The sequence below is a fragment of the Leptonotus elevatus genome, chromosome 6 (assembly GCF_054856555.1).
Source record: "Leptonotus elevatus isolate MCC_2025b chromosome 6, RoL_Lele_1.0, whole genome shotgun sequence".
Lineage (NCBI taxonomy): Eukaryota > Metazoa > Chordata > Actinopteri > Syngnathiformes > Syngnathidae > Leptonotus > Leptonotus elevatus.
Genome location: NC_141244.1, coordinates 24006235 through 24017934, shown reverse-complemented (window position 1 = coordinate 24017934; position 11700 = coordinate 24006235). Strand labels below are relative to the sequence as shown.

The 11700-nt window shown below is 42.1% G+C and overlaps 1 protein-coding gene across 1 annotated transcript in view; it reads right to left on the bottom strand.

The window, feature by feature from the left end:
• Positions 1 to 841: 841 nt before the first annotated feature.
• ephb6 (eph receptor B6) overlaps positions 842 to 11700 on the bottom strand; it is a 36606-nt gene continuing 25747 nt past the window's right edge. The window contains exons 6-19 of the mRNA XM_086078012.1: positions 8759 to 8914; positions 7365 to 7636; positions 6589 to 6670; positions 6136 to 6260; positions 5596 to 5758; positions 5392 to 5506; positions 5251 to 5306; positions 5027 to 5143; positions 3640 to 3887; positions 3354 to 3572; positions 3126 to 3275; positions 2864 to 3048; positions 2628 to 2786; positions 842 to 1753 (exon numbers count right to left, since the gene is read on the bottom strand). Coding sequence (XP_085934138.1) covers positions 1648 to 1753; positions 2628 to 2786; positions 2864 to 3048; positions 3126 to 3275; positions 3354 to 3572; positions 3640 to 3887; positions 5027 to 5143; positions 5251 to 5306; positions 5392 to 5506; positions 5596 to 5758; positions 6136 to 6260; positions 6589 to 6670; positions 7365 to 7636; positions 8759 to 8914 — 2153 coding nt within the window. The 3' untranslated portion in view covers positions 842 to 1647. The remainder of the gene's footprint in view (positions 1754 to 2627; positions 2787 to 2863; positions 3049 to 3125; positions 3276 to 3353; positions 3573 to 3639; positions 3888 to 5026; positions 5144 to 5250; positions 5307 to 5391; positions 5507 to 5595; positions 5759 to 6135; positions 6261 to 6588; positions 6671 to 7364; positions 7637 to 8758; positions 8915 to 11700) is intronic.

Below are 11700 nucleotides of genomic sequence, written 5' to 3'. Positions count from 1 at the left end.
GTAAGCATTCTTGCTAACGTCGCAGATCACTCGCGATGTCCCAGCAGCGGTACCGCCATGCCAGATAGCCAAGTCTTGTCCGACGGATGCTGAGGTCCGCAGATCTCCGAGTGTGATTCCACTCCAAAAATGCTGACCTCGTCGTCTCAAACGTGAAGGTCATCCCAGGTCGTCAGTGTCAAGTGCTGTCAGTGTGGCAACGCAAATCTGCTTCTTTGACTCAATTAAGTGCCTCTGAATGGGGGCGCAACCATCCAATTATTGATAACATTGATACTCATTTGATATTGATCAATGGTCAGTGGCATGAGATTAATATTTAGATTTATTTTTCGCTTCTGTATGCACAGCTAGCATAAACCTTGATGCATTTTACCCCACACAATTGTACTGGAATTTAAAAAAAGGACTAGCATTATTCAGATCATATAATTAGTTATATAATACTAAACATTTAATGCTTTAGATGCAAATTTTTCTGTTTAAAATGACCTGGAAAGACGGCATAAAAAGGTTTCTAATGGCCAATTTTTGCAACAAGGATGGCGTCAAAGCACTACTACTACTTCTTTTGGTGGGTCAAACAGAAGCTCCTTCCCTTATGTCAACTTAGTTCATTGGTGCACCATGATGTAACAATATGGTGCCACGGCACTACTCTTCTACTAGGCAGTGATTTGGCGCCATCTTGTGGCATTTTCGGGCGTTTCAGGTAAGATAAATCTGTGAATATATATAATATTTTGCAACGCATTTCTTTTGTTTGTTAAAATCTCTGAATTTGAGAGTGTTCTGTAACTAAAAAAAAATGAAAAAAAAAGATAGCAATATTTGTTAAATAAAGCCATTTCATTTATTTTACAAATTACGGAATAGTGGTGAACACTCATACATGTAAACATAGCTATTTGTGTGTGTAAGCTGACACGCACGCACGCACGCACGCACGCACGCACACACGGGCATTCCCTTCAAGTGTTAGTCCGATCCGATAGTGTCACACGTTCACCGAGCTCTCAGTGTTTTTAGCGCTTGCAGTCCAAACGGAACCAAAGTGAAGCGTGTGTCTCGTATGCAGTACGTAACCCCGCCGGCGTGCTGATCTCCTCGTGGCAAGTGGACGCTTGTTTGACACCAAAAATGCAGTTTTGTCGTTGGAAGTGAGAATAAAAAGTCAGTCGACGGGGAAAAACATGGCTTTCGGGTTTTTCCAAATCATCTTTTTGATGACTTTTCCCTCCTCACTCCACTTTTAAAGCAACTACGCACAACACCTTTGACATTCCAGCATTTGGTGACATCAATTCACACACACAAAAAAACATGATCATTGTCTTGCCGCAGTTTTTTCTTCACTGGTATGTCATTAAAATAAAGAAGGTTAAAAAAACCATAGCGACAATGTTCTGGATGCGGACGGGGGAGTGAAAAGGAGATACGGATGGAGAAGGAAGACAACAATAAAGTCAAATTTAGTGTGAAACAAGTTCCCGTTCGGGTCATCCTCCTTGCCTTGACTTCATCTCCCATAATGCACCTCTTCCGTCATATGAATCCCTGGATATGTCTGTGAATGCGGTGTCAATAGTCAATAGAAGTCCGTGCTGGTTTCCTTCCATTTTTTTTGGGCCTTCAGCCCGCTTGCAGTCACACCTCCACCTGGCCCTGAGTCAGATGGGCCTTGAGCTGCTGGGCGGCGTTGAAAATCTTCCTCTGGTGGCCGAGCAGGTTCACGCCAAGGTTTTGGATGTCTCTGATGGAGATGGCACAAGAGGTGGGAGGGTTTAGATTTTAGAGCAGGTTTTTTTTTTTTTTTTAATGCTTGTTTTAGTTTATTTGTATTTATTTATTTTTTATTAGTTTTAGTGTTTTATTTATTTTAATTATATTTTTTTATTGAGTGTTTTTCCAGTGCGAGATGGAAAAAAGGTCATTAAGTATTGTGTAATAATGTAAATCACAATTCTAAAATGACTGTTAGACCTTATACAGCAATACCGAAATAAAGTTGAAATAAAATTTTGCTATAATTAGAGTTAGTTTTATAAGCATAAGATGTAGATCCGCGTTTTTATTTTATTTCCTTAATGGAAGTATTTTATTAGTTATTTTGTTTTATTTTGTTAGTATTCCCAAACTATAACAACCTTGGTAGATACCAGATTTTTCATTAGTTATTTCGGTTTGACTTTGTCTTTTAAAAATTCAGTTAGTTTTGATTAGTTTTTAGGATGTTTTTTAAATGTATTTTATTTTTTCATATTTTATTTGTATGTTTTATTCCTTCAGAAAAAAAACTTCAATTTAGTTGAGTTTTATTAGCATAAGTTAGTTCGTTAAATATTTGTCATGTGTAGGATAAGTTTATTTCTCCGGAGTAAATACATTTTCTAATGAACCCTCAAAGCTCATGTATGATACTAACTGTCAAAATAAAAATGATGGAACATTTCTCTATAATTAGTAACAATAGTTAGTTGTCAGTTTTTTGAAAAGCATTTTTGTTTTTATTAAATTTTTCGTTAATGATTTTTTTTTTTTCAGTTTTAGTTATTTCGTCTTGGTTATCTGTAATACCGATAATCGAACCATATTTGCGCTTGTGTTTCTGGCCGAGTTGTACTCACTCCACGTTGAGGCGGCTGACTCTGTCCAACGTGTCCAAATGTGCTCGATCAAACTCGTCTTGGTATCGCTCCATCTTCAGCGCCCGTAGCCAATCGCTGACTGTGGCCACTGATGAGAAGTCTGTGGGGGTGGGGCTTAGCAGCGGCTGCGAGCAGCTTCTACAAACAAAAGATAATGAGCAAAAAATATCGAACCCGCGCCGCGCGAGAACTTGCTGCCTGAGTGCCGGTCTTACCGCGTTACGTCCGTCTTGAGGGACGCGGGATGCCTGATGAGGCGGTCCATGGAGGACAAGATGGACTCGAACCCCGGCCGATCCCCTCGGTCGGCCTGCCAGCACTGAAGCATTAACGAGTGGAGGGCTGAGGGGCAGCTGGTGGGGGCAGGGAGGCGGAACTGGTCGGCTACGGCCTTCATCACCTGTCGGCAAATGTTCGAAAATTGATAAATGGGCTCGCATTTGAAAGAGGGAGGTCAACATCATCCTCCGTGCTCACTTCCTGATTACTCATGTCCCAGTAGGGGCGCTCTCCGTACGACATCACTTCCCACATCAGGACGCCGAAGCTCCAGACGTCGCTGGCCGAGCTGAACTTGCGATGCTGAAAGGCTTCCGGCGCCGTCCACCTCACGGGAATCTTGCTCCCCTGACGCAGGACAACAGAGCTGCTCAAATACTGTCAATTTCCCACCAGGGGGGGGTGTTTTCGTTTGCCGGTACGTACCAGCGAGGCTGTGTATGTTGGCACGTTGTGGTCCAGACCCCTCATGAGTCGGGACAGGCCGAAGTCGGACACTTTGCACACCAGGTTGGAGTTGACCAGCACGTTCCTGGCCGCCAGATCCCTGTGGACGAAGTTTCTCTCCGACAGGTACCGCATCCCGGCGCCGACGCCTCGGAGCATCCCCACCAGCTGGAGGACGCTGAACTGACCCTCGTTCTCCTGCAGGGGGCGACGGCGAGAGTTGAATTTGGTCTGTGAATCTCGGAATCTTGATTGAGTCGCTCACCCTGAGGAAGGAATCCAGCGGCCCGTTCTCCATGAACTCTGTGATGATCCTTGCCGGAGGGACGCGGGTGATCACGCCCTCTAACTTGAGCACGTTGGGGTGGTCAAACTGTCCCAAGACCCCCGCCTCACTCAGGAATATGCCCTTCTCTCTGTCGGACGCCCCCCAGCGCAAAGTCTTGACGGCGACCAGAACCTCCCGGCGGCCCGGTGGACGGTAGCGGCCCCGGGACACCTCCCCAAACTGGGCTGCAGAGGACAGGAAGTGATACTCGTCACCATATTCGTCCATTTTCTATCATGTGTGTCATTAGCTTATCCAGGCGGAGCTTGCACTCTAAAAAGAGTTGGGTTAAGGGTAACCCAATTATGGATCATAAATGGACTGATCCACTTTATGGTTCAATTTGACCCAACTTTCTGGGTTGTTTTATATAAAACAACCCCATTTTTGACCCAAAGTTGTGTCAAGTTGACCCAAGTAGAGGATCTGACACAACTCTGTGGGTTGTTTAATACAAAATGAACCCATACATTTTTTTCTTTTTACCCAAAGTTGGGTCAAATTGATCCAAGTATAAGATCTGACCAAACTTTCTGGGTTGTTGTATACAATATGACTCAAAGTTTTGTGCAAAACAATCCAGAAAGTTGGGTCAAATTGGCCCAAGTGGAGGATCTGACCCAACTTTCTGGGTTGTTTGATAGAAAATTACCCAATTTGTGACCCAAACTTGGGTCAAATTGGCCCAAGTAGAGGATCTGACCCAACTCTGTGGGATGTTTTATACAAAATGACCCAATTATTGACCCAAAGGTGGGTCAATAATGACCCAATTATTGACCCAAAGGTGGGTCAATAATGACCCAATTATTGACCCAAAGGTGGGTCAAATTGACCCAAAGGTGGGTCAAATTGACCCAAGTGGAGGATCTGACTCAACTTTCTGGGTTGTTTGATAGAAAATGACCCAATTTGTGACCCAAACTTGGGTCAAATTGGCCCAAGTAGAGGATCTGACCCAACTCTGTGGGATGTTTTATACAAAATGACCCAATTATTGACCCAAAGGTGGGTCAAATTGACCCAAAGGTGGGTCAAATTGACCCAAGTGGAGGATCTGACTCAACTTTCTGGGTTGTTTGATAGAAAATGACCCAATTTGTGACCCAAACTTGGGTCAAATTGGCCCAAGTAGAGGATCTGACCCAACTTTCGGGGTTATTTTATACAACATGACCCAATTTTTGACCCAACTAGAGGATCTGTCCATTTTTATTTTATTTATTTTTACCGATAATAGGGTTATATTTGACACAACTGTTTGGGCAAGAGGCGAGATACACTCTGGCCAATCGTGAAAGCAAAAGAAGAAAATGAGACTCACCCGCACCGATCACCTCCTCGATCTTCAGGTGAGTCGAGTCAATCTCCCGGGCAAATTCTTTGACAGCCTCGCTGGGGTCCTCGTAAGTGGAGGGGTCCACGTAATATTTCACACCACCTGGAGAAACAGATTGGAACATGCTAAGCCACCACTAGAGGGCGCCCGCACACACTGAACGGACACATGACTTGTTTTTGAAAAAGGTCAAAGGTGCATCCGCCCACCTCTGTTACTAATGTATCTTTGGAGTCTGTCGCTGTACGGACTCGCTCTCCTTTTACTGTCGCACAAAAGCAAACGCCGTTAACTGCATGAACGCGCCAACCGTTTACGTTTGGTCTGGTTGAGTCGGTCGAACGCATCACCTGCGAAACACCACTACGACAACAATGGCCGCCACCACCAGTAGAAACGCCGCCCCTCCCATCACTGAGCCCACCAGCAGAGGAAGCTGATTTTGAACCTGCTGCGAATGCTCCTCTGGGGAAGAGAAGACGGAAAATTTGACTTTGGAGGTCGACGTGGATTTCGCCGTTACCCTCCGGGATCCATCCCGGCCGGGGCCTTACCGAGAGGCAGCGTGGTGAAGTAGACGGTGTTGCTGTATGGGCCGAAGCCTCGCTCGTTGCGAGCTCGGATCTGGAAGGCGTAGATGGACCCCGCGAGGAGCGAGTTGACGGTCAGAGTGTTGGTCTCGCTGAACACGCTGACCGCACTGTCCACGTCCGAGCCCTGTCAGAAGCGCAGAGTCAACCGTGAGACATCCGTGCCGGTAAGAAGAGACGGAGGAAGTCACACGGGCAAATCAGAAGTCTCGAGTCCTGACCGCGGGGGTTTGCCTTGGCGTGAACGACCCCTTCCCAATCTTCAGAGACTCTTTGTTTGGACCTTGAAGCTAACTGTTGCTAACTTGCTACTGTCGATGGATATGTCACAGCTGTTATTCAAAGTCTGAGACTGGTCAAGTCAAGTCCACTTTATGGTCAAGTCATGTAACTCAAGTCTAAATCCAACTTGAGTCGAGTTTTATCCAAGCCAATCCCAAAATCCCGATTTAAATCGGACTCAAGTCAAGTCTTGCGACTGGAGTCCCACACTTCCGCTGGTACCTTATCAAAGTATCGGAGCTGGTACTCCAGGATGTCCCCGTTGGGTCTGTCAGGCTGCGGCCACGACAGCGTGATGGAGTCCGGGGCACGGCTCAGCTGGTGCATTATGGGAACCGTACTGGGAACTGTGGGAGACAATTTCACAGCTGACCACAAGAGGGCAGTGTTCCCGAATTGAAAGGAGTCATTTCTTTTCATTTCACAGCATGCAACATAATCTCCCTTCCTCATTCATCTCTGTCCTTTTTGTCATCCCGCAGAGACTATAATGGGATCTGACGGGATATTGTAACCTCGAGCAACCTTCCTGCCTGGACAGCAGGAGCGGAACAAAAAGGAGGAGGGGCGTGGGGGGGGCGCTCTTCATGCCAGAGCCAAACACAAATACATTAGCATCAAAAGCAGGCTTCACTTTCATCTCCTCTTTTTTTCATCCTTTCGGTCCGTACTCACCTGACTGGCTCGTGGTAAAATTGATGCTGGTGTAGCGAGCTGGGAAAGGGCTCAGTGCCGACACCTCGTTCATGGCTTGCACCTGTTACAGCAAGAACAACGCATGGCGGACATGGACTTTTATTTGATTCACCAGTTCTGCGTTGATTTGTATGATTTTCCAAAACTGTGATAATTTTGTACAAAATGTACACAAAAAAATAAACCCTGACCAAACCCTGAAACCTTTTGACATTCTTGAACCCTAAACCTAACCTTGTCTTTACCACCTAATTTGAAACCTTTTCCACAGTTTGAAACCTGAACCCCAGCTGCGAACCCTAATTTGAAATATTATATGAAACCTTAACACAGACTTCAAAGAGTAATTTGAATTCCTAACCTGATCTTCAAACCGTCGTTTGAAACTCTAACCCAGGCTTTAAATCCACATTTGAAACCCTAACTTTTTTGACGCCTTAACCTTGACTTCACACACTCATTTGAAACCTTAACGCTGTCTCGAAAGCCTCATTTGAAACTCTAAACAGACTTCAAATCCTAATTTGAAAACCTAACCCAAGATTCAAAACCTGGACAGCAGTATTTTATTTGAAACCCTGAATTTCTAAATCCTAACTCAGAAACGCTAAAACAGGCTTCAAACCCTAATTTTAAAACCTAAATCAGGCTTAAATCCCTAATTTAAAACACTAACCTAAATCCTTCACCATAGGTATGAATCCTAATTATGAACCCTGATAATCCCGCCCACCTGTATGAATAATCCCGCCCACCTGTATGAGGTAAGTGACTCTGGTGAGCAGGTTGTTGAGGGTCACACTGGTTTGTTTGAGGTTGGTCTGGACGGGCCTGAAGGTGACGCCTTCTCCGCACCAAGAGCACAACGCCGGGTTGGTGATGGTGGGCGAGGGGCAGATGCGACAAACTACTCCGTACCAGACTTCGCTGCGGCCTCCCATGTCCACCGGAGGGCGCCACCTTAAGGACACCCCGCCGTCGCCACTTTCGTACTCCCAGGACAACGAAACTGGAGCGGAGGGAGGAGCTGTGGAGAGAATAAAACATATATACATATTTTTTTTAATGCTTAGTTTTAGTTAGTTTGCAGTATTAGTTTTCATTTCAGGTGCTTTTCTATTGACTGCTAAATTACGTGACTTCTGTGTGACACACTTTTAACTCATTCACTGCCATTGACGGCTATAAACGTCAAAAATTCATTTGAACCATTTCTATTAGTTTTTTTCCACTTTTGTTAACAAGAGTATGAAAACCTAGAGAGAAAAAAAGTACATTTAGAACATATGTAAAATTTGTGATTAATTGTGAGTTAACTAGTGAAGTCATGTGATTAATTACAATTAAAAAATGTTTTATTGTAATTAATTGCATGACTTCAATAGTTAACACACGATTAATCACAAATTTGATATCTGTTCTAAATGTACAATAATTTTTTTTCTAGGTTTTCATACACTTGTTAACAAAAGTATATATATTTTTTAAACTAATAGAAATAGTTAAAATGATTTTTTTGACGTTTATAACCGTCAGTGGCAGTGAATGAGTTAAATGTGCTTATTTCGGGAAAAGGAAAAAACTAAAAAAACGTCTTTACTCCGGTTAAACCAACACTAAGGAACTTTTACTTTATGTTGATTATGGCGGCGCCATATGGACAAAAGCGGTAATGTTATGCCTGAAGGAAGACCACATTTCCCATGAGGACAAGCGCATTGCATTGTTTTGGAGCTCACGCCAGTGAGTGAAAGCCGGACCAATGTTGATCCTTGACCGGGTAGCTTCCCTTTTTCTTTTTTGTCCCCTCAAACAAAACTTTTCAGTTGTTTTGCAGCTTCTTCCAGGAATGCAGTGACCTTGCGTCGACATTCAAATTGACTTGTACTTTTTTGTGTGGCAGTGTTCCGACCATCCTCCTCAAAGTTGCTTAATGCCAGTAAAAATGATACAGACCCACTCAGGCCATGGAAAAGGTACCATTCTACTAGTTTTAAGTCGATGTTTCATCAGAAGAGTTATGAAAATATCTTATTAAGTTTGAAAAGTTCCTTAGTGCTACTTTAATATCAAAATAAAACTAAGAGAGATAAACGACTCCAGGCCTCCCTCAGAGCGTGACCAACAAAAAAGCGCACAAGAAGCTCACTTGTGCAGGCGGACGAGTTGGCATCGCCGGCCGCCCGGTAAAAGCTGCTGCGGCATTCGCACACGCTGGACCCCTCGCGGCTGGTTCGGCTGTTGGAGGGGCACACCAAGCAGGGGACGGAACCAGAAGCTGGTTTGAAGTAGCCCACGGGGCAAGCTGAGGGGAAAAAACACAAGGAGGGTTTCGTTTGTAAACATTTAACAAGAGAACTTCAGACATGTTTCAATTGTTTCATAACTGCATTAGGATTGTTTCCTTTACAAAAGTCTTGTTTAACCCGATGTCACAACTTTTTTTCTTATAATATTGTGACCTTTATTTCTTCTTAAAAAAAGAACTTTATTCACATGAAATTGCACTTTTCTTTTCCTGAATAAATAATGCTTTACTTTTGTAACTTTATGATAGTTTTTCTTGAAACAAATTCAGGTTTTATTCTCACAAACAAATAATGAATAATAATAATTTAAAAAGTAATACAACTTACATTACCCTCCAAAAAAAATAAATATTTTTTGTTCCTGGAGGAATTTTTTTTTCTTTTTTGTTTGTTTGTAAATTTTAGTTTTTTCTTTTGAAAATACATTTTTGAAACGTTGCTGTTATTTTTTTTAATTATTTGTGATGATGATCACTATGATGACTCTATTAATCTTACTAACTTTACATAATATTCTTTATTTATTTTAAAGAACTCTATTCATAAACTATTGCTACTTTTTTTCTAACAATTAAAAAAACAATTTCACTTTTTTCTTTTATTGTCGTTGCTGTTATTATTGTTACTGATGATGATATAAATGTTATTAACTTTTTTTTTCTTCTAAAAATACCTTTATTTATTTATTGCTACTTTTTCTAAACATTTATTCATCAATAATAATAAGTATAACTGTCATTATAAAAAATAATTCATTCTTGTAACATTTTAAAGATTGTTTTTCCAACAAAGAATATATGCCTGTTTGTTCCTGAATAAAGTATCTTTTTTGGGGGGGTATTTTTTAATTCTTTAAATTTTATAGTTAGAATTAAAATAACCGCTTATCCTATAACTAATAATGTATAACAAAGACAACAACAGTATTATTATTATTATTATTATCATCATTACTACTACTACTACTACTAATAATAATATTTCCCCCCTCATTGTGTTCCTAAGATTCCTGAAGGAAACCCACGTGCTGTTTGGTATTTTTCCTCATGGACAAATGTAACCACAGCAACAATTATTTGGGGCTGAGCATCAAATTTTTGTGAATTAGTGGTCCAAAGCGAGGCCTGTTATTAGTCGTTGGCTGAATGCAGCAAATGGCGTTGCTGTTGAAAGTCTAAAACGGTCCACAGCGTGCTTGCTGCCAAGCCACCGGCCGCCGCCGCCGCCGCCGACTGCACGGAAAAGCTCCACATGGTGTTTTGGCTGCCGCCATGTTGTTTGTGTGAGGGCAGAGGTGACCTATTTGAACGAGAACAGGACATTTGGACGGACATCGATAATCCTTCTTAGCTCTGGCTCTAAATTTGGATGCTTGCAAAGGGAAAAGCTTGAATCAACATGAGCAAATACTGTAATTCCTGTAAGTTGTCATAATTAAAAACACACAAAAATGATTGAAAAAAATTTTTTTATGGAATCTCTGCCGTACTATAACTGCAGACTGTAGTGAAGCGCTAACATCTTTGGACTGCTTAAAATGTGGACTATGTGTCGAGTGCTAATGTCAACCGCGTGCCCGCTGAACTCCGAGGTCGAGGCTAAACGCGCTCGCCGACGCGCCCGCAGCCTGGTCTGTCCTGAGCTCCGCTGTGAGACGATTGAGTGTTGATGTGCTGCCGTTTGAGCAAACGCCGTGTTTATATGTCAGCACCCAACAGGAGTAACATAAAAAAATAAAAAAATAAAAAATAAAAATCAGCTCTCTTTAATAAGTCAACTGTTAAAAAGAAAAGAAAAAAGAAACAGACATTTTTGGGGGCAGTTGCTCAAGCAACCCCCCCCCACCCCCAAAGGCAAAATATTAGGAACAGCTCCCAGTGCAATACAAAGCAAATTCCCACCACTGTAAACTCCACATAGCAATATTGACAAACGCATCGACGACCACAACATCATCTAATGGCTGTATTTAATTATTGACGACAGATACTAGCCATGCAAATACGGCCATTAGTGGCTTTTAGCGTGCTTGTACTTTGAGGCAATGCCGCAATGTCGTTGCTTCAGACCGTCTGGTTGAAAATAGAAATGTGATGGTGCAAACATTTTTTGAATTTTTTATTTTGTTAACTATGGTAATCCTAAAATAAATAAAAAAAAATAAAAAATAAAAAATAATAATAAAAGAGCAATGATGATGACATTTCCGAATGAACAATACTGAGCTCTTAATAAAAAAATAAAATAAAAAAATAAAAAAATAATAAAAAACTATGGTAATCCTAAGTATCGAAATTGCAATGTGAATGTAGCCCAACAGGAATCGTAATTGCCTCTTTTACAGTCATCGCGGTCTGCTTTTATCTTGTTCTTGGTGGTGTGCCTTGAAGCGTGTCAAATCAATAAAGTTGAGTTAAGTGCTGCGAGAGGGATTTTCAATGACATACAGTAAGTACATGCTTTAGCATTAATAGGTTGCCATTATTATCATTTCATTGGTTTTATCCAGGCGTCTATTTTGTGTAGCACTTGTTCTCATTAGGGTCATGGGTGGGCCGGAGCTTTCCTCAGCTGACTTTGGGGCGAGAGAATTTGGGTACAACCTGGACTTGTTGCCAGCCAATCACAGAGCCCATAGATAAACCGCCATTTTTTTTAAAATGGGGTTTTACAGCGTTTTTGTTGTGCACCATTTGTGTTTAAATATTTCCTGCTGAAACTTTGATGCTAGTTTCTTTAGCCTGTCTACGGAGTTTTGTTTTGTGTTTTAGCATGAAGCTAG